The sequence below is a fragment of the Mesoplodon bidens genome (genome assembly GCF_964165515.1).
Source record: "Mesoplodon bidens genome assembly, chromosome: X".
Lineage (NCBI taxonomy): Eukaryota > Metazoa > Chordata > Mammalia > Artiodactyla > Ziphiidae > Mesoplodon > Mesoplodon bidens.
In genome coordinates, this window is record NC_138163.1 from 127,790,414 (window position 1) to 127,813,239 (window position 22,826).

The following is a 22,826-nucleotide window of genomic DNA, read 5'->3' on the forward strand; positions in this document are numbered from 1 at the left end:
GCTCCTAACCCGTCTTGTAAGTAATTTTTCCCTCCTAGCGCTTCCCCAGTGCGTTATCACTCCCTCTCGCCACCTCATTGTGAGGTGTCTTGTGGCCAAGAAGTTAAAGTCACACCTCCCCTTTTCTCCTCGTCCATTCACAAAGCTTCATCTCTCTCACACGCTGCTCGCCTAGCTTTCCAGTCCGAGGCTCTGCCTCCTTCCATGGTTCCACCTATCAACGCCTTAGACAAAGCTCCATACGCCGCCCCCTTCTATTCACACCTGCCGGCTCTATAGGCGAAATTAACTACCGAGGCTGCAAAGGTGCAACCTCTACTCCCAAGGAATTTACAATCTAGAGGCAGAGAAGGACCAATTCATAGATTAGATAATATGGTACAGGCAACTAAGATTGCTCAACATAGTCCGCCTGGAGATTCAGGGAGAGCTTTCTGATGCCTGAGTTGTTTTGAAGGCAGACGACCTTTACTCAGGTGGAGAGGGTGGTAATGGAATTGCAGGTAAACCAGCATAAGCAAAGGCACTAAGAGGTGAAACAAGGTGGGATCTGCCAGAACCGCGAGAATTTTGGCCATCGAATATAAAGGGCAATTTGAGAGTTTCAAGGAATACAGCGGTATTTCTTGAATACCGCTGGGGCTAGGTTGTGGAGGAGGGCCATTCCAAGAAGCCTTAATTATGCTTTGTAGGGAACAGAGAACCGTTGCGAGATTTTAAGTTGAGGCCTGTTGTGATCATATTTGTGTTTTAGGTAAATTACTCTGATTTGCAATATAAAGGGTACAGCCGGAATAACGCAATCTAGGTGAGAGGTGACAAGGAATTAAACTGGGGCAACTAGAGTAAGGGACTGAGAAAGCAAAATAAACCCTGCTCATAATTAGACTGTGATTTACACATACAAGGCCAGGGATAAGACCAAGAAAAAAGTGTTCCTCCCAAGGACAGGTTGCGACTGCAAAAGGATTAACAACCCCCATCTTTTGATAATTGGATAACTTCCCTGGCTTACCTTTTTCCCTCTCTCCTCCAAATCACAATTACTGAAATACCCAATTACTAAGCTGCCTGTTTCTCTAGCCCCCCCTTGAAATCATTCAGCAGAAGCCCAGACTCTTCATAAACTGCCCTGCTCCCTCTTACAAAGACACTTGCAGTAACAAGCCTCCAAGTGGACCTTGTCCAGCTCAGTGCATCGGTAATTAGGGACATAGACTTTGGAGTTGGATGGACTGGGAAACTCAAGCCTTGGCTCTCTGATCTTGAGTAAATTCCTAATTTTTTTTTTTTTTCTGGCCGAGTCCTAACCACTGGACTGCCAGGGAACTCCCAGTTCCTAATGTTTAGTCTTCAGTTTTCTCATCTGTAAAAATCAAGGGAATGCTATATGTTGGCATAGTGCCTGGCAATAGTTAGTGTCCCCAAAACTTTGTCTGTTATCAATGGCAGCGGCAGCGTGAAAACTTCCCAACCCCCTCAAGAGTGGGTTAGGTACTTGTCCTGCGGGTGCTCCCAGCTCAAGTATTTCACCTTTTATAACACCTATCACACTATACTGTACTTTGTTGCCTTCATAAGACTGCATCTGGCACTAAATCTTAAACTTCTTGAAGGTGGAGACTTGGCAGTTACGGCCTCTAACTAGAGAATGCCCTGGGTGGCACAAAATATAGCTGTGCAAATCTCCAATTTTGCTGGTTCCTGTGACCAGGACTTATGCTGAGAATTGCTGCCATTCTGAAAGCATCAGTGTTTGGGTTGCTGTAACATTTCTTATGAATCAGACCAGACTTTCATGTCAGAATAACTAAGAATGTCTTCTAGGAAGATACTTCTAATTAAAAAAGGATACAGATTTCGATTTTATTCTATTATGATTTAGAAATGAATGCAAATCTCCTTTTATAGGAGTTAGATGTTTATCTTCAACAGTTAACCGCTACATTCATTTTCATGAATAAGCTTAAACTGCTCAAGTTAATTTCATTACAGAAGTTACTCTAAAAGCCAATTCCATTTCCAAACTACAGTTACCATCATTTGAATTCGATAAATCATAAGATAAAAATAAGGTATGTAAAAATGTAATTCAAAGATACATTCTACTATGATATTCTGATAAATAGAACAAGTTTATCTTTATTCTGCAGTGTAACATGTATTTTCTGTTTTTCTTGGTGCCTGAAATACAACATCTACTTATTCTCAAATACGTATGTTTTGGTTTATCCCCTCTCTATGGGAAAAGGCCTAAACTTTTGTCTTATTTTGTCAGTAGAAAATAGCTGATTGTCCTTAAAAAGTTAAAGAAAATATTTTACTCATATAAATGATGTAATAGATAATGCTATTACTAAATATGAGGGTTTTTTTTTTTTTTTTTTCTGACCGCGGCATGCTGGATCTTAGTTCTCGGACCAGGGATCAAACCCGTCCCCTTAAGTGGGAGTGCGGAGTCGTAACCACTGGACCACCAGGGAAGTCCCTAAATATGAGTCTTAGTTATTATAAAGTGACCAAAGAATGATCCATAAATGTATTTTTCATTTATTGCAAGCATAAAGGGAGAGCAAGAAATGTCTACTCTCTGAATGCCAGGTTGGAACTCTTTCAATTAATTTGTTTTTTTTCTTGCTCTAGTAGAACAATGGTACTAGGACTCACTGAAAGGTCAATGCAGAAATTCTCAGGAAAGAACATTTCATTTCTCACCAACCATTAATTTCAGTATTAATCACCAGATTTATTCAAGGACATAAAGTGGGGTCTCAAGTCCTCTCCAACACTCTTTGCTATGCCAAAGGCTTTATATATTTTCTAGATTACAGTTATCACTTAAAATAGCAAGATAAGGGTGCTTCCCTGGTGGCGCAGTGGTTGCGAGTCCGCCTGCCGATGCAGGGGACACGGGTTCGTGCCCCGGTCCGGGAGGATCCCACATGCCGTGGAGCGGCTGGGCCCGTGAGCCATGGCCGCTGGGCCTGCGCGTCCGGAGCCTGTGCCCCGCAACGGGAGAGGCCACGACAGTGAGAGGCCCGCGTACGGCAAAAAAAAAAAAAAAAAGCAAGATAAGATACTTATAAATGCATATTAATATGAAAATGCATGCAAATCTATATTTGTGCAACTGATTAAAAGTTTTCTTTGGAGCAGGGAACTATCCAGTGGTAGTTATTCTTTTTTTTTTTTGGCTCACGGGCCCAGCCGCTTCGTGGCATGTGGGATCTTCCCGGACCGGGGCACGAACCCGTGACCCCTGCAAAGGCAGGCGGACTCGCAACCACTGCACCACCAGGGAAGCCCGGTAGTTATTCTTTATTCAATTCTTTATTCAGTCAGTTCTTATTCAGTTACTAGTGAATAAAGTTATTCTTCATTCAGTTAATATTCTTATTGATTCTTTTGTCTAGTGATAAGCTCAAAGCAACACAACTGCTGGAATGGTGGCAGAGTTGATATCCCCACCTAGAACCGAAACCAAAGTACCATTTTCGAAGAGTAGGTTGAATTTGATAAGCAGGGATCAAAATGTACACAGGGACAAGTGTCTTAGTCTGTTCGTGCTGCTATAACAATATACCACAGACTGGATGGCTTATAAATAACAGGAATTTATTTCTCACAGTTCTAGAGGCTGGGAAGTCCACAATCAAGGTGCTGGCGGATGGTAGATTCAGCGTCTGGTGAGTACTTCCTTACTGATTCATAGATGCCCATCTCTCTGTGTCCTCACATGGTGGAAGGGCTGAGAGAGCTCTGTGTGGTCTCTTTTATAAAGGCACTAACCCCATCATGAGGGCTCCAACCTCATGAGCTAGTCACCTCCCAAAGGCCCCACCTTCTAATAGCATCACATGGGGGGTTACATTTCAACACAGGAACTTTGGGGGGATACAAACATTCAGTTCCTAACAACAAGAATGCATTACTATTTACATGTAAAGTAGCCAGTATTGTTAATATGTACTAATTACATGGTCAAATTGAGCTTATTTGCTTAATTGAACTGTAACCATTTTGATCAATAAAATTTTGCACGAAAGAACTTAAAGTTGAATTAAAAAGACAATAAAACATTAAATAGAATAGGTATCAAAAGTTGAGTCTTCTAGTGAACAGAAAAATACCTAAAGTGATTACAGTACTGTAGTTTTGCTGATACTGTGCCAAAAGAATGTGTCCCCAAAGTGAGCAAGGGAAAGACATCTTCCTAAACTTTTTTGAGGTGGATGCCTGGTTTTATATATATATATATATTTTTTTTTTTTTTCTGTACGCGGGCCTCTCACTGCTGTGGCCTCTCCCGTTGCGGAGCACAGGCTCCGGACACACAGGCTCCGCGGCCATGGCTCGCGGGCCCAGCCGCTGCGCGGCATGTGGGATCTTCCGGGATAGGGGCACGAACCCGTGTCCCCTGCATCGGCAGGCGGACTCTCAACCACTGCGCCACCAGGGAAGCCCGGATGCCTGGTTTTAGAATAGCCAACCTCACCCTAACCCATGTAGCCCTGGGAAAGAAGAAAGGGGCTAGAAGCTTGCCCTACTGGTGATGTCAGCAGATTGTGCACTGGTTCCATAGAAATTGGTGAGCTGGGGAGCAGTGGGTGGATCTTTCCATTCCTGCCTCTCTAGTAAATCCCTCATGAGTTTTCCAGTCACTCTCTGATCTCATGTTGTCTCGCTAATTGTATAGATACCTTACATGCTCAAAAAAACTAATAGGAAGAAAAAGTCATTAAACAAATATTAATAGTGTAAAGAAAGGGTTTTATTATATTATTTAATGAAGATAAGCAGCAATTTTAGTACAGAATTCTTTCTCAAGCCCTTTGACAGCCCTCAAGCCCACTTTCCCCCTTCATGTCTAGGAAGGCACAAGTAAAACACTTTTTGGAGGCAGAAAAGACATGAAAAGTTTCCCCTGAGGGTGTATCAGTAGCCAGGAAATTTACATCACCCCCTTGGGGGTCATCTGACTAAGGCATGGAAGAAACCACATCCCCAAGGCATTTTGCATAACCTCTGCAGAGAAGGTGACCAAGAATTTGTCATGCAAAGCAGGACATGGTTGAGAGTGAAAGAGGGTGTGTTAATAACTATACCAGAACACCAGATGTAAGTTGATCAGGGTTGGCCAACAGGGACACACCCTATGAATACATCCTTTGTATCTCTGAGATAGAAGGGCAAGTCAGGCATTCTGAGAGTCAATTTGGAAGACTCACTGCAATTGAATTTTGCATTAAGAATTTGCAAGAGACCTAGGAGGGAAGCCTGTGTGCCCTGAAAAATGCATATCTTGTGTGTTTACCTTTTAAAGATAACTATGGTTTAAAACAGATAAAATGTATAAAGTTAACATAACTTTTTCCCCATATTAATCTTTTAAAGGATTTTACTCATTTCCTAGAGCATACATGCTTCCCTTTTCCAGAGAAGGCATGCACTCTAGAAGCAATGCCTTTACCCCCTTCCTTTTTTAAGAGCAGAGATATGCCCCCAAACTTACACATACAACTCCAACCCTATTTTTTTCCCTACTGAATTTATTAGTTATTTTTAATTGTGGTAAAATACAGATTAAAATAAAACTTGCCATCTTAACCTTTTTCGGTGTATAGTTCAGTAGTGTTAAGTATATTCATCCAACCTTATCTTGCAGATTGGATGACTAGCATACTAATGAAAGAAATATACTAGTAAATGCAGTATTGATTTTGAACACAGGCATAGGCAATTAAAAACATTCCACGTATTTACAAGCAAGGGCAACAGTGGCATGGATTCCTCAGAATATGTAGAATTATCTAGGTTTTAGCCTATTTGACAGCTTTCTCTCCTTATTATAGCAAAAGTCTTCTAAATGTTTATTTATTTCATTATTTATTTATTTTATTTTGGCTGCACCAGGTCTTAGTTGCGGCATGCAGCTTCTTTGTTGCGGCATGCAAACTCTTAGTTGTGGCATGCATGTGGGATCTAGTTCCCTGAGCAGGGATCAAACCCGGGTGCCCTGCATTGGGAGCGTGGAGTCTTACCCACTGGGCCACGAGGGAAGTCCCTGCAAAAGTCTTCTAAACCACTGTAGAAATTAGGAGATTTATGTTGATCACCTGCCTTGCACAGAACCTCAACTAATGAAGTTCAGATAGCTTTAAAGGGAAGTCAAGATAGTTCTGTCATTGTGGAAAATATTATTGTATTCTATGAAACAATGTACAAACAATTCAAAATAATACTATAAACCATAGACTATTATATTACTAGCCTTTTGAAAAGTATTTCTGTAAATGGATCATGAAAGAATTTTAAGTTCTAGGCACTTAAAGCTTTTTCTTTAAAATATTCTGCATGTGCTTTCTATATGATCAAGCCTTTAAGTAAAATATCTGACTTTCAGAAATGCAAAAGGATTTCCGGATATAAGTAAACCCTTGTGTTTTTAGGATTATAAAATATTTTTCTTTTTTTTAAAATAAATTTATTTTATTTTTATTTATTTTTGGCTGCGTTGGGTCTTTGTTGCTGCGCGCGGGTTTTCTCTAGTTGTGGCGAGCGGGGGCCACTCTTCGTTGCGGTGCACGCGCTTCTCATTGCGGTGTCTTCTCTTGTTGCGGAGCACGGGCTCTAGGCGTGTGGGCTTCAGTAGTTGTGGCACGCGGGCTCGGTAGCTATGGCTCACAGGCTCTAGAGAGCAGGCTCAGTAGTTGTGGCGCACGGGCTTAGTTGCTTCTCAGCATGTGGGATCTTCCCGGACCAGGGCTCGAACCCATGTCCCCTGCCTTGGCAGGTAGATTCTTAACCACTGTGCTGCCAAGGGAGCTCACAAAATATTTTTTCTATATTATAAATTGATAGTAAGTAGTCATATCCTGTACTAGTAATGACAAGTGAAAATCAAGGCAAATATACCCATTGAGAAGGCCTTATAAAAGAATACTCATTCATGTTTTAAAATAAAATATACCTAAAACCATAGCCAACGTTCAGCCAAGAAGTACCAATCTGGGTCCTGTGGCTGTTTCTGAAAAGCCTGCATTCTGGATGGTCAGTGTCTGTGCCTTACCAGTTGTTAAATATTTTGATTATCATCCCTACTTATAACTGTAGAACCACCAATTGATAAACATATCAATAAAAAGACAGCTCAAAAATGTCACACATAAAAAGACATTACAATTACCAGCAGGTTGCTATAAGAGAAATTTGTGTCTCTTGCTGGTACTTCAGTGATAAACATCATTATCAATAAAAGTAAGAATTTGTTTACCAAAGAGCTTCCCTCAGACTAAGGAGCGCTGCCATACCAAGAAAGGCACATCCATAATTATTAAATGCAGGCATTTAGAAGAGTCTAGTTAGCAATTTTTAAAGAACTAGTATATATTTAAGCAAGAGACCACCTAGACAATGGCGTCTAAGGGGGTCACTTGGCTGGTAGACGACTTGGGTTTTGCTTGTATGTTCAGCACATAGTCGTGAGGGAAGGATGAGCGGACAGTGCGGTTCATTAGGGGCTGAAGGGGGCGGAAGTTGTCCACCATTCTTTTCTCTTCCTCCCCCTCAGAAGTGGAGAGCAGGGTCCGAAATTGCTCAAGCTAGAAACAGAAACAGGAAGCATAAATAATTTCAATAGAAAAACAGCTTTACTTCATGAATAAATTACTTTCATTTTTACTACCCTGAAACATTCGTCTAAAATTGGATACAGAAGGAGAATTTACTTCTGGTTAGGAATCCCTTCACTGCTAGACAGGGAATAAAATGTTGTGTGAGGAGAGTAGCAGGACGTGGTGAAGCCAGTGGGGCGCTTGGGATCCAAAGACTGGCGGTCAAAGGCCCTGTCCCCCACGTATTAGCCATGTGCCAAGTCCAAGTTACTTCATCTTTGGTTCTCAGAAACCTCATCTTTAAATGGGCAAAATAGCCAGGCTACAGGATAATAAATAAAAGGCTTGATGCATATGGTAACAGTGCCAAAAATGTTTTGTATTTTCAAAATTTAACTGAATCCTTAACATAAACAACGTAGTCTTGATTGCTTACCGCACCTGGGCATTGCGGACAAGGCAATGCAGGTGGAGGTCTTAACAGGCAGTCGCATGCCTCCTGCCAGCACTGTCCAATAGAACTCTCCGCGGTGAAGGAAAGGTCCTATGCAGTGTTGATTACAGTAGCCACAAGCCACATATGGCTGGCTGCTGAGCGCTTGAAATGTGGCCATTGTGACCAAGAACTAAATTTTTAACTTAGTTTCAATTTAAATGTATTTATACTTAAATTTAGATGCCCACACTGTCTTGTGGCTAAGGTACTGAACAGTGCAGCTCAGTATAAAAGGAGTGATCCCAAATCAAAGACTTGTTTTCCAGTGTGGCAATAGCATCAATCAGTAGCCCCTTGGCTTTCTGAGCAACCATGTTATAGAACACTTGACTTCAAGCCAGCTGGAAAAGCTCTTTGTAGCATTTTTCCTCACTCAATCAGGCACACTGTAGCTACAGAGAGGACAGTCTAGGGCACAGCAGGCAAGCATGGGAAGATTTGTTTGGATTAAAGACTTCAGGTCAAGTAGACCAGGGACAAGTACCAAACACAGTGACCGTACTTGCGAATCACACATATACCCTCATTAATTAGGAACATGTCTGAGTAGCTCAGGTTTATTTTTATTTGGCTAATTGCAAAAGATTAGAAATAGCCCAAGTATCAATAATACATTTCATTAGAGCTATAAAATGAGCTAGTATATAGCCATTAAAAATGATATTGAAGATAATGTTTATTATCTATAAAATGTTCCACACATCACCGAGTGAGAAGAGCAACAAAATGGCATGTACAGAATGATTCCATTTTGTTCAAAAAATTGTATATATTTATAGAGATGAAAGAACAGAAGGATTTATGTGTATCTGTATAAGTAAAAGACCAGAAGGATTTATCCAAACAATGATTAACACTTAGTGGTAAGACTGTAGGCAACTAGGATTATTGATGACAGCTAACATTTTTTTCTTACTGAATTTTCTGTGTTGAAATTTCATTTGAAAAGTCCTCACATGGGCCACTGACCCTCTGATTTATTTATTTTATTTATTTATTTTTCAGTGTTATGTCAATTTTTAAATATGAAGGATAGTAGCGGAATAAATGTATAGGCCGCCAAGCCCAGGCTTATGAGCAAACTCTGTATTCTGTCATTTGTTTATGGTGGTTTTCATGACACAGAATTTTTTTAAAAATTATGTAGTCTACCTTACCAGTTGCTATCGCTGTGACTTCCGGTTTTGATATATGGTTAGAAAAGCTTCCTCCATTTGGACGTATGAAAAGATTTTCCTATGCTTATCCAAGTACTTTTATGGCAGTATTTATAACATTTAATATGTCTGGAATATATTCTTGTGTAAGGTTTGAATGGTCAGTCCAACTTTTCACCCCCAAATGTCTGCTCAGTTGTCCCCATCGCTCTTACTCAATAATCTCATCTTTCCCTTTCACTGGGCTGAGATGCAACCTTTATCATAAACTAAATTCTCATATGTACTTGGACATATTTCTGAATCTACAGTTTTCATCCTATGGTTGATCTCTTTGTGTACCAGTACAGCACTATTTAACTATTGAGGCTTTATAACTTGGTTGATTTAATCATCTTTCATTTTCTCTTTCACAGTTTTCCCTGGCTCTTTATTTATACTTTTCTTTTTCCACGTGAGGTTAGAAGTAGCATATCTATTTTAAAATCCTATTGGTATGGGCTTCCCTGGTGGTGCAGTGGTTAAGAATCCGCTTGCCAATGCAGGGGACACAGGTTCAAGCCCTGGTCTGGGAAGATCCCACATGCCACGAAGCAACTAAGCCCGTGTGCCACAACTACTGAGCCTGTGCACTAGAGCCCACAAGCCACAACTACTGAGCCTGCGTGCCACAACTACTGAAGCCCACGTGCCTAGAGCCCATGCTCTGCAACAAGAGAAGCCACCGCAAGGAGAAGCCCACACACCACAACGAAGAGTAGCCCCCACTCACCACAACTAGAGAAAGCCTGCATGCAACAACGAAGACCCAATGCAGCCAAAAAAAAAAAATTTTTTTTTTTTAAATAAATTTATATTAAAAAAATCCTATTGGGGCTTCCCTGGTGGCGCAGTGGTTGAGAGTCCGCCTGCCGATGCAGGGGACACGGGTTCGTGCCCCGGTCCGGGAAGATCCCACATACCACGGAGCAGCTGGGCCCGTGAGCCATGGCCGCTGAGCCTGTGCGTCCGGAGCCTGTGCTCCGCAACGGGAAAGACCACAACAGTGAGAGGCCCGCGTACCGCAAAAAAAAAAAAAAAAAAAAAAAAAAAAAATCCTATTGGTATATTTATCGGGATTACATCAAATTTATGAAGAATAAACAATTCATGGCCAATAACAGCTTAAGGAGAATTGACATCAAAGGTGTCTATGATGTCTTCCTATTCAATAACATGGAATGAATTTTATCAACTCAAGTCTTTTGTGTCCTTCAGAAATGTTTTAAGTTTTCTTGTTAAGCTGATTCCAAGGTATTTTGTATTTTTTTTCCATTATAAGTAGCATTCTTTCTTCCATTATATCTTTTTTTTTAATTAATTTATTTTATTTACTTATTATTTTTGGCTGCATTGGGTCTTTGTTGCTGCGCGCGGGCTTTCTCTAGCTGCGGCGAGCGGGGGCTACTCTTTGTTGTGGTACGCAGAGTATGTGGCTTCTCATTGCAGTGGCTTCTCTTATTGTGGAGCACGGGCTCTAGGTGCGCGGGCTTCAGTAGTTGTGGCTCACGGGCTTCAGTAGCTGTGGCTCGCAGGCTCTAGAGCGCAGGCTCAGTAGTTGTGGCGCTCGGGCTTAGTTGCTCCACAGCATGTGGGATCTTCCTGGACCAGGGCTTGAACCCGTGTCCCCTGCACTGGCAAGCGGATTCTTAACCACTGCGCCACCAGGGAAGCCCTCCATTATATCTTTTAACTGATTGTGATTTATACATGTCCAGTGTACTGATTTCTAGAAATAAATATTGTACTCCACTATTTACTGAATTATCTTTGCAGTAGTTCTTTTTATTGTTTCTCTAATTTATTTTTTCTTTTCTGGTTTAATTATATTGACTACTTCCAAAATATAACTTCAGTTAAAATTTAACATAGTAATACTCTTTTCCGTATTAAGCATACTATATACTTTAGAACTGAGATCAATCTCTTTTATCAAGTTAGGGAAGTCTCCATACATTCCTGTTTTATTGAAAATTTTTTAAAAAACTGAATGTTGAATTTTGCTAGTGCTTTTTAAGAATCTATGGAAATGATTATTTTTTATATATATTTAGATCCACTGATATGATGAATTAATATCATTCGTAATATTGAACCATCCTTGCATTACTGGAATAACTACTACTTGGACAAAATATATATTTCTTTATTTTTTATTTTTAGCTGTGCTGGGTCTTAGTTGTGGCATGCGGGATCTTTTTTTTCAGTTGCGGCATGTGGACTCTTAGTGCAGCATGCGAACTCTTAGTTGAGGCATGCATGCAGGATCTAGTTCGCCGACCAGGGATTGAACCCGGGCCCCCTGCATTAGGAGTGCGGAGTCTTACCACTGGACCACCAGGGAAATCCCTTTTTTTTTTTTTTTTAAATTGGAGTATAGTTGCCTTACACCGCTGTGTCAGGTTCTGCTATGCAGCAACGTGAATCAGCCATATGTGTACATATATCCCCTCTTTTTTGGATTTCCTTCCCATTTAGGTCACCACAGAGCACTAAGTAGAGTTCCCTATGCTATACAATAGGTTCTCACAAAGTATATATTTCTTTTAACGTACTGCTGGCTTCTGTTTCTAAAATACTACTTTAGCTTTTTTTTTTTGGCAATGCCATGCAGCATTCGGGATCTTAGTTCCCCGACCAGGGATCGAATCCGTGCCCCCTGCATTGGGAGCGTGGAGTCTTAACCACTGGACTGCCAGGGAAGTCCCTATTTTAGCTTTTTAAAAAATATATCCTTCAGGGCTTCCCTGGTGGCGCAGTGGTTGAGAGTCCGCCTGCCGATGCAGGGGACGTGGGTTCGTGCCCCGGTCCGGGAGGATCCCGCGTGCCGCGGGGCGGCTGGGCCCGTGAGCCGTGGCCGCTGAGCCTGCGCGTCCGGAGCCTGCGCTCCGCAACGGGAGAGGCCACAGCAGTGAGAGGCCCGCATACCGCAAAAAAAAAAAAAAAAAAAAATATATATATATATATATCCTTCAGACATACCAGTCTGTACATTTTTTTTTTTTTTGGTCTGATCTTTGGTGGGTGTTGGTGTCAGTTATCCTGGCTTCATAAAAAAGGTTCTGGAACCTTTTGTTCTTGTGAAAATGCTTTGTGATTAATTAAAATCCCATAAAGCAAGCATAAGCAAATATTATTGCAGTTCAGTTATGTTATGAATTAAATAGAATATGTGTATTCACATAGTAATCACCACTTAGTTGCTAAGGAAAAAATAGACTCCAGGGTCAAAACAACTGACTTAAAATTTCTGGACGGACATTGTTGGGTTCTGCTTTTATCCTGAGGTTCCATAGCAAAATTCCCTTAAAGATTTTAAAGGGTTTGAGCACATCCATTTTCAGCCTTCATTCTTCCTTTTAAAAGGGTCTTGTTTATATAGAGATTCGATTTATATATAAAATATACAATGCATAAAACATATGTCATTGACAACTATGGAAGTAAAAAGCCTATGTTTCCTAAGTTTTACCTCTTTTCTCTAGTTAATTTGAAGCATTTCCTAATTCATATCCAAATTAACACAAGATGTTAGCACATTTTAATAAAAATGTATGAGCATTACAAGATGTTAAGAACTGATGCCAAAGTTTGAGCCCAGCCTTGTTTTAAAGGGGCAGACTAGAATTTCCTTACATAGAAATGTGGAAAGAACGTACCTGATCATGATCAACCTCTATGGGCTGCTTCTTAATGATCCAAGTGACAGACTCGGAGAGTGGTGGGGTAGTCAGGGACCCTGAGTAGGTCCAGTAATCTGGGCAGGTAGGCATCAGACAGGAAGGGTCGAATGACCCAAGTTCCACAAGCATGTCCTGGCCAAGAGAAGGGGTCATCGGGTTATCATTTTATGGTGAAAACCACTCAGGAATCAGATGATGTGGTGATGATTCTAGGGGCGTCTGAGGACCAGCAGCGGTCCAGATGAGCTCCAGGTACCTCTGGGCACCTTAGGACAGAATCATACCCATGCTTTGTTCCTGCACTTAACCATGTATTTCTGATAGTCCTCAGTGGGAACACAGCAAAAACCATTTTCTCCCTCCGTTCTAGCGAGCTTATAGCAGGTGGTCTCCTCTGAACTCTTTGGGAGGCATTAGGTGGTAGCTGGTGCATAATCAAGGAGGCTTTTCCTTTTCAAGAGAGACTAATAGAATTCACCTTTCTAAAATGCAGTGCAAATTAGGAGGAGACAGGATCCTGGACAGAGAGAGGGACAGAGGGGAACAGGGAGGGAGAGAGAGGAAAGGAGATGGGGGTGGGGTGGGGGTGAGAGAGGGAGGAGGAAAAGGAGGGAGATGGAGAGGGAGGGCAGGGTGCAGACAGAGGCAGGGAGAGGAGGGAAGACAGACTTCCAGAGAGCAGCCCCTCTGGGATTCTGAATATTGAACAATTAACCTTGACGGCTGGACAGAGGTATCCACCCTGAAGGATGTGGGTAATTGTTCTGTAAAGCTGGACAAGCCAAGTTTCTGTCAAACTTTTCTGTGCCCCCTGCCTATGGGAGGGTAGCTAGAGCCCAGAAGGCTTCCCTGAGTGTTTGCACAGGACTGAGAAGGAGCAGGGGTCGGGAGCGGAGGAGGGGACTCATGTTCCAGAGTCCCTGAGTGCTCAGTGGCGTGGCAGCCAAACCAGAGCCGTCTGTGCCCACCAACAGGATCCCTTCTGTCCTCTGCAAAGCGTCCCAGGGCCAGGGGCTCTCTCAACACAAGCATCATAAATGGCAAGTTGTCTTAAGGGGCAGCTTTCAAAGAGAGCCTGAATTACACTGAGGCGAATTACCTTTTCCCAATTCACAGTGCCTTGTTAGTGTCTCCACTCTGAGACTGTGACATAAACTATATTTCAAGTGATTTAGGAAAAAAAATTACCTTGTGCTTAATTGATGGCAAAATATCCACCAATTTCTGTAGCTCTTTATGATACTTGCCTAGCTAAAGAAGCAATGAGAAAATATTAACAACAATTGACATCTCACTTTTGAAACTGCAACAGAATGAATTAAAATTAACCACCTGGTGATTATATAAAAACAAACCAACCACACTACTTAAGCTACAATTAAACTGGTAATTTAGAATGTTTTAAGCATCACTGAATTCAATTAGACACAGAACAAATGAGCAGGCTGTTTGCTGACAGGGTCAGCGTGCCTGCAGGTGAAGGTGTCCTGCTCCATTTAAGCATCAGTTCTTCAATTAATATTTAAATTAATTAAAATTAAAAATTGTTCCACAAAGTAGCCACATTTCTTTTCTTTTTTTTTAGGAGCCACATTTCAAGTGCTCAGTTGCCACATGTGGCTTGTGACTGCTCTGTTGGACTGTGCATTTCTATACCATTTGAAATATATTCATAACAATCTTGTATTTTAAACATTGTCTCAATATTCTTAGAACTTAAAATTACAGTATTGTATCTTTTCATCCTAGGATACAACACATCACTTAAAGGTAGTAAGATTTTTTTTTTTTACCTTTAAAAATACTCCTATCACAGCCAAACCATTTTCTTCCAGTGCTGCATCCTCAAAGTTTTCAAATTTGACTGCATTCCAATGCACCAAGTGCAGCTGAAACACCATTAAAAGATGGTTTTACACATGACCATGTAGGATTGCTCCAAAACAGACAGCCTTATTCACATATGATATTTTACTGTGCTTCCTCACCAAAAATAAAGCCACTGAGAAAAGCACATGACAGTCTGGTGCAAAATGAGATAGAATTAAAGAACAGGAAGAAATACGTGCAGGAGCAGTAATTAATACTACTTTGGAATACAGGGATTTATTGGGGGGAGAAAATTTTATATACATATATATGTGTATATCTCCAAGTGAATAACATTTCAGTGAGGGAGCAACATTTGTCCATTCCCATCCTGATTTGCCTGAAACACTCATATCCAAAATCCATTTGCATCTAAAGGAGAGATGTTTATATTGAGAGAAATAGATTCTCCCTACGTGAACTAGGAGTTGAAGACAAACTTGTTCAAGGGATAACCACTTAAGATGTGTTTCTTTTTAAGGTAACATTTAAAACTAAATTAGGGGGAAAGTTGTGAAGAAAAAATTCTGTTTCCTTTGGCTCCCTTTATTTCCCTACAAATTATTCCTTGTCCACCATTCACGAATCCTCACCTAGCCTCCCAAGTAACACCCTCAAGGTCATGTTTAACTTCTGCCTCTCCTCTCCCGAAGAGGACCCTGCCTCCAGGTCCTGTTGCTTTTATTTCAGAAACGCTTGTCAAAACTGTTTGTTAGGGCTTCCCTGGTGGTGCAGTGGTTGAGAATCTGCCTGCCAATGCAGGGGACATGGGTTCGAGCCCTGGTCTGGGAGGATCCCACATGCTGCGGAGCGGCTAGGCCCGTGAGCCACAACTACTGAGCCTGCGCGTCTGGAGCCTGTGCTCCGCAACAAGAGAGGCCACGACAGTGAGAGACCCGCGCACCGCGATGAAGAGTGGCCCCCGCTTGCCACAACTAGAGATAGCCCTCGCACAGAAACGAAGACCCAACACAGCAAAAATAAATAAATTAATTAATAAACTCCTACCCCCAGCATCTTCTTTAAAAAAAAACAAAAAACAAAAAATAAAAACTGCTTGTTAGGGACTTCCCTGGTGGCACAGTGGTTAAGAATCCGCCTGCCAATGCAGGGGACACGGGTTTGAGCCCTGGTCTGGGAAGATCCCACATGCCACAGAGCAACTAAGCCTGTGTGTCACAACTACTGAGCCCGCGTGCCACAACCACTGAAGCCCACTTGCCTAGAGCCCGTGCTCCACAACAAGAGAAGCCACCGCAATGAGAAGCCCGCGCACCGCAACGAAGAGTAGCCCCCGCTTACCGCAACTAGAGAAAGCCCGTGCGCAGCAACGAAGACCCGACACAGCAAAAAATAAGTTAATTAATTTTTTTAAAAATGCTTGTTAAATCGTGCTCTTTTTCTCTATTTCTATTGCCACTGCCTTCATTTAGGCTCCCACCTTTTCTCACTTGGGTTCATTTGGCCTGGTGGCCCCGCACTGTTGCCTGGGTTATTTCTTTTTTTTTTGCGGTATGCGGGCCTGTCACTGTTGTGGCCTCTCCCGTTGTGGAGCACAGGCTCCGGACGCGCAGGCTCAGCGGCCATGGCTCACGGGCCTAGCCGCTCTGTGGCATGTGGGATCCTCCCGGACCGGGGCACGAACCCGTGTCCCCTGCGTCAGCAGGCGTACTGTCAACCACTGCGCCACCAGGGAAGCCCTGGGTTATTTCTTTAGGCTATCATTTGAGCCTAGCGTAGAATTCGGGAAGAATTCTGTTTCAGGCTCTTAAGGTTGATTTCTGCTATATTATTTGAAATGAGGGCAGTTATCATTTTTACATGTGTAAACTGGGAATAATCAAATATGCCCCCAAGAGAGCTACATAGCATTTATAGGAATTACCTGATTCTTCCTGATAATTTCTTAGAACTAGAAACTCAGAACTATCCCCTATTCTCCACTGTTGTCACTGTTCCCACACTTCTCAACTTACCTCTGCTGGGTAACATTTGCTGTCCACAGTATGCTCGGAGCCCCAGGCATCAACGGCCCCCCAGTGAAAATGGAACTGCTTTAATCGGTGGTTGTGTTCCAGGGGTCCTCCCTTGATCACTGAAATGGCACATCCAACAATTCAGGGGACAGTTTTTCATGTCGTGGAGGAATGTGGGGGAAAGGTGGAATCTGTGGGTCGACCTTCTATATGAACTGTTTTAAATGGAGCACACTGTATCATATACCAGTGTTTATAAACTTGATTTCCCCACACATAATACATGTGTAAGGGCGAGACCTGCACTCTGAATGACACCAAGTTTTAACTACACTCCAAGCTGCATACAATTGTTAAAGGCCAATTCTTGCCTTAGTTTTATGTTCTATATTTACTGTGCCCAGTGTTTTTTATGCACAATAAAATGCAAATTTCTTTCAGCATATTTATCTAACCCAATCTCATAAAACTGAAATATGGGTACAAAAGATACTCTCTTTTTTATGCACCGATACTTTGCTTTTCAATTTTTGAAGATACTAGCATTTCTTTTCCTTACATTGAAATGGAAAGGGAAATATGCAAGTCAAAAATTATCACCCATCTCCCTTTAGACAGAGTGAACAATGTGAGTCACCCACACACTTTACCACTGGTGTCACTCTGCTGAATAATAAATACCTTTTGTTTAGACTAGAGTTTTCTGGAACTAGTGAAATCAATACATGATAGGGGAAATATTCAGATACGAGTTTTGAAAGTCACCCTTCCTCAGGCTTTGGGTTGTGCTAATTTTTTTTTTTTTTTGCTTGAATTTGTTAAAGGATGTTGGGTCCTCATTTCTGCCATCTGATCAGACTCTGGTGATGTCTGTCCGTGGTTAAACCATACAACAGCACGAAAACCTTCCATCTCATCTGTCTTAATGATTTTAGAGATTATTGCCTCATTAGTTGAATCTTATGTACGCAAATGATTGAGTACAGTCATCCTGAGGTCCAAATACACTGGATATGTCATGCAGTGGTCTACTATATATCTTACCGGCTTTCATAAATATTTCACGTCATTTCCTTTTTTGAAAAAAGTTTTGTAAGAGGTGAGCAAAAATACCAAGACTACTTTTCTTTGAGGGGCAAGGGAAGTGCAGAGAATAATACCACATGATTCACTAAATTAATAGGATGGTACAAAAGTGTAGTGAAATAAACATAAAATATCTTCCAAAAAATTCTTATTTTTCTATGCCAGCTCCATATTGTGAGCATGACTTTGGCAAATGTTCAGTATAATCTGTTGGAATGAAATTGAAGTTCTGGTCCCAAGTTAAGTGACCAGGGCAGAGGAGAGGGCCAGCATTTCCCTCCTATCCCCAGAAAAACACTGGCAACATTTCCTGGACACTTACTGTGCGTCTCCTCCAAAGATGATGAGCAAAGCCGAGAGGAGATGTCACCTCTGGGTGGCTGCAAAGGTGGGGGGCAGAACTGGTCTTCAGGTGTGTTTTGATTCACCCACACAATACTAAACACATTTTTCAATTCATTGCCAACATTTAAAGCTGGCTGATTTCATGTAAAAATGCACATTTCCATCTTAATGAGATGCCCTGCCCATGTTGAGCACAGGCCTCCACCAGGTGACAAGAGGCTGGATGGGAGAAATGGCTGCCCCTTTAGATGATCCCGCCAGTTCTTCACAGTGGCTACCGCTGCCATTTCTCTTAGACGCTCCCAGCCTGGCCTATTCTCATTACTTCTCCAGCACTGTAGGTACATCTGTGTCTGTGATCCCTGGGAGAGATGTTAGATACCAGGCATCTAACTTGGGCTCTTGCTAGCTAGAAAAATCCTCACATCTCTATATGTGCTGGGCACGATACCTATATGAATTGTATGGGGGAGAGGGGAGACAGGGAGGTAGTCTCCTGTATGATGTGGTTAAGAGCATGCATTTTGCAGGAAAAGGACTTCAGTTTGAATTAACTGGCTTTGTGTCATTAGTCAGGAGTGTTGGCAGTTTCTAAGATGACTCCCAGTTATCCCCAGTCTCCTGGTATTCACACCCTCATGTAATCCCCTGCCCTGAGTGTGAACTGGACCTTGTCACTTGCATCTAAGGGCAAAAGTGATGGGATGTCACTTTTAAGATTAGGTTACAAGAACACACCACTTTCCATCTTGCTTGCCCTCTCTGACTCTTCTTGCTTATTTGCTCTCATGAAGCCAGCGGTCATGTTGTGAGCTGCCCTCTGGAGAGGCCCACTTGGCAAGGAAATGAGGGTGGCCCCTGGTCAACAGCGAGCAAGGAACTGAGGCCCTGGGAGAAACTGAACCTGCCAACAGCCACTTGAGTGAGTTTAGAAGAGGATCCTTTGCCAGAGGAGCCTTGAGATAAGACCCCAACCACAGCTGACACCTTGATCACAGCCCAATGAGAGACCCAGAGCAAGAGGACCCAGCTAAGCTGTGCCCAGATTCCGAGTCTCTGAGTGTGGTCTGCAGAACTCTGTGAATCGGATCTTGCCTATCTCAGGATTTCCTTGTCTGCCACTTCCTTCATGCACTGTACACAGAGTAACACCTAATACGAGCATCACACTGCTTCACACCTTCACCTCCACACGGAGCACCCAGGTGTCACCTCCATCAGGAAGCCTTCTCCCACCAGATCCTACTTCTCTCACAGCACTTAGCCCTCTTCATTAGCATCATCTTTTCCAGGGTCTGCCTCCCCACCACACTATAAGCTCCTTAAAGGCAGGGACCATCCCTTCCTTCTCTTTCCCATCCAAATACTAACCAGACCCGACCCTACGTAGCTTCTTAGATCAGACGAGATCGGGCATGTTCAGGGTGGCATGGCCATAGACCCTTCTTCCTCTTTCTATTCTGAACACCAGGCATAGTGCCTGGCATTTAATGGATCCTCCTTGAAACCAGGAACTAAAGAAATGCACTGTAAACTGTCTGTTGGGGTTGTTAATTGAAACATAATGGTAAATTCAGCAAGAGCGAGGAAAAGGGTGGGACCAGGCAGGGCAGATGCATGGATGAGGGGCGGAAGTATAGTTGGCAAGAAACAGGGCATAGAAGGGAGACAGTGAATTAGAAAGCAGATCAGTCATAAGCTATATCAAATAAATATATACTTATTTATTTGAGGTCACTGATATTTTGTTCTTTCTGTGCTTTAGGATGGGAAAAGCTTGGAAAAAATTAGGTAACAAATATAAAACATCTAGCATAGAGTCAGGCTTCTAGTAAGCGATCTATGTAATGTTCACTCTCTTCTGTTGCCTTGAATGTGGAGGCGAAGGAGCTAGCAGAGAAAGGGCTGATGAAGGGAAAGGTAGTACTCAGGACCCATGCAAATAAAAGCAAATGCAGGAAATGGGTGGGAAACTTGGGGTGATGGAAAAGTTCTAAAGTTGGATTGTAGCGATAGTTGCACCACACTGTAAATTTACTAAAAATCATTACATTATTCTTTTTCAAAAAAAGTAAATGTAGGACCAAAAATAGGGAAGGAGAACTTAAAATATTTGTGAGGGCATTCTTACTAGGGTCAGAGGTGATGCCTTTTAAAAGTGTAAAGTAAGTGGAACAAGGTGGGGGGCAGGATGCCCCCTTAAGAGAACAGCGGGACTCTTCTCTTTAATGCCTAGTGACATCCATAGGACTCAGCCCAAGCATAATTTAGTGTCCTTCCTCACAATATTTTGTATCCATCACATACACTCATTAAAATCAATAACTGTGTCCTATTCAGGGAGCCAAATGACAAAACAGTACCCAGCAGAGGGCAGTGGTATGAGATGCTCACACCCCTTCTCTTATTATCCTCTCCTTTTCTGTAAAGTGGGTTGTGATGGCCCCTCTTTCATTCCTGATTTTAGTAATTTGAGTCTTCTCTCTCTTTTTTTCTGTTGGTCCACCTAGCTAAAGGTTTGTCCATTTTATTGATCCTTCCCAAGAAACAACTTTTGATTTCATTGATTTCTGTTCTGTAATCCAACATAGGCATTTTCATCTATAAATTTCCCTCTAGACACTGCTTTAACTGCATCCCATAAGGTTTGGTATGTTTTGTTTTTGTCATATACTTTCCCCAGCCCCTTTCCTTGTATGCTTTATCCCCAGGTCTTTGTAAAGCACACTGTAGCATTATTTCCTACTTTTTTTGAAATTTAGAGACATTGATATTTATTAGACCCTTTCTTTTCTAGAATTAGAATTGTTTCTTGCCTTTCTTCGTTACTAGGATGTACTTCTTTTCCTTTTTCTTTATTTTTTTATGTTCATTTACTCTTTCTTCCTCTTTGAATGCTATTGATTATTTTGCAACAGCATGGAGAAATAGCAGTGAAGAATAAGCAGGAAATAGGAGGCAGTCACTGAAACGTGGAAAAAGAGAAACAGAGAAAGTTAGGTACTTGTTAAAGATTAATGGTATCCTAAAATAATTATTAAAGCATAATGGAAAAGGGCTGTTTATTTGGTCCTTCCTGACAAAATAAGTGGAGAATTAGCAACATCTGTACAATTTTTCTTGCATATTTTGTAAAAATAGTGTGACCGACTCATCTAGGGAAGGTAAGATCAAGGAATGATTTAGTTAGTTGTGTTTGGAGGTAGCTAAAGAACAATTATGAGGAAAATGTTGGTCAGTCATTTTCCAAATGAGATTGCCCAGGCAAATGGGTGGATAAGAATTCTTGAATCTATTATTCAAAAGAAAAAAAGATGACTAAAAAATAAAACAAAAAGCTATTTGCCTTGAATGATCTTGGGGATTAACTCACTTGGTTAAGAAACCCATTAAATAACTGGCCAAGATTTGAAACTTGATTAAAATATTGGCAACAGATAGTCCCTAGACTGTCAAAGAAATGAGAAGACTGACCATTATTTAGGATCCTCAGAAGAAAGGAAAAAATGTTGCCAGGGACCTAGATGGGACTGAGACTCATTAATCAAGAGGACTGCTGCGCATGCAGAGTAAACGAAGGAGAGTTGGTGTTCTAATAGACTGGGTCTGCCCATTCTTCTAGTTCTGGCAGGAGTAATGGTAGAGCTCAAAAGGGAGACGAGTAGAGCTCACCACAGTGCAAGATGGCCATCTGGAAAACAGGAATTTAGCTTGCTGTTTGGAAGATTTCTGGAATCCTTATACACAGTGTAAATAGGTACTGATGAATCTGGGAGGAAAAAGTAATTTCTTTTTAGTTTGAGAAATGAAAGTAAGATGTTCAGGGTTTGGGGGGCATGTCATACCATGGAGGAGAAAGAGGAAGATGGGGGATATAGAGAAACCTAAGCCCTTAAGGGCAGACTTGAACACTTCCTGAATCACAGCAGAGAGGTGTGTCAGAGGGCAGAGAACCAGAGAGACAGGAATCCCACTGGAGGAGCAGTCTGTTTGCAGTTGGGCCAGAGGGCCATACCTAAGTATCAGAGCATCACTAGCAAAATGCAAAGAAAACCAAGATACAGTTGAGAATCCTAGACCCAGGATAAATACAGGAGTGAACACTTCTATTTATGCTTTAAGATACACTTTTAACTTCATTCATTAACACTTTCATGGATGCATTTCTTCAACTTCATGAGAGGAATTCAAGTTTCTCAATCTCAGCTCTATTGATATTTGAATCTGGATGACTCTACGTGAATGCTGTCCATTGTATTGTAGGATCTTTAGCAGAGTTCCTGGTCTCGACCAATAAGATGCCAGTAGCACCCCCCCCCCCGCCCCGCAGTGTGACAACCAAAGAGGCCTATAGATGTTACCAAGTTTCGCCAGTCCCTGGGGAGGGAGGGGTAGCAAAATTGCCACTGATTGAGAACCATTCCTTAAGATACATTATTTCAAATAACAATTATTTCAGACAAATTAGGACAATTTGATACTATCAAATTCGGTTTGAAAAAAGAAAAAAGAAACCTGCATAGAATTAATCACATTCTGTTTTCAATAGACACTAAAAATTT

The 22,826-nt window shown here is 41.8% G+C and overlaps 2 protein-coding genes across 5 annotated transcripts in view; one reads left to right on the top strand and one right to left on the bottom strand.

The window, feature by feature from the left end:
- The first annotated feature begins 3,650 nt into the window (after positions 1–3,650).
- The window catches only part of CLTRN (collectrin, amino acid transport regulator), a 228,804-nt gene continuing 209,628 nt past the window's right edge, over positions 3,651–22,826 (top strand). Inside the window, exon 1 of the mRNA XM_081221542.1 lies at positions 3,651–3,686. Coding sequence (XP_081077668.1) covers positions 3,668–3,686 — 19 coding nt within the window. The 5' untranslated portion in view covers positions 3,651–3,667. The remainder of the gene's footprint in view (positions 3,687–22,826) is intronic.
- Positions 5,254–22,826, bottom strand: part of CA5B (carbonic anhydrase 5B) — a 39,436-nt gene continuing 21,863 nt past the window's right edge. For 3 of the 4 annotated variants that reach the window (XM_081221554.1, XM_081221555.1, XM_081221557.1), the window contains exons 4-8: positions 16,834–16,952; positions 14,782–14,877; positions 14,177–14,239; positions 12,965–13,120; positions 5,254–7,601 (exon numbers count right to left, since the gene is read on the bottom strand). In XM_081221554.1, the coding sequence (XP_081077680.1) occupies positions 7,407–7,601; positions 12,965–13,120; positions 14,177–14,239; positions 14,782–14,877; positions 16,834–16,952 (629 nt within the window). In that variant the 3' untranslated portion in view covers positions 5,254–7,406. The remainder of the gene's footprint in view (positions 7,602–12,964; positions 13,121–14,176; positions 14,240–14,781; positions 14,878–16,833; positions 16,953–22,826) is intronic. The other variant, XM_081221556.1, reaches the window with a different exon arrangement.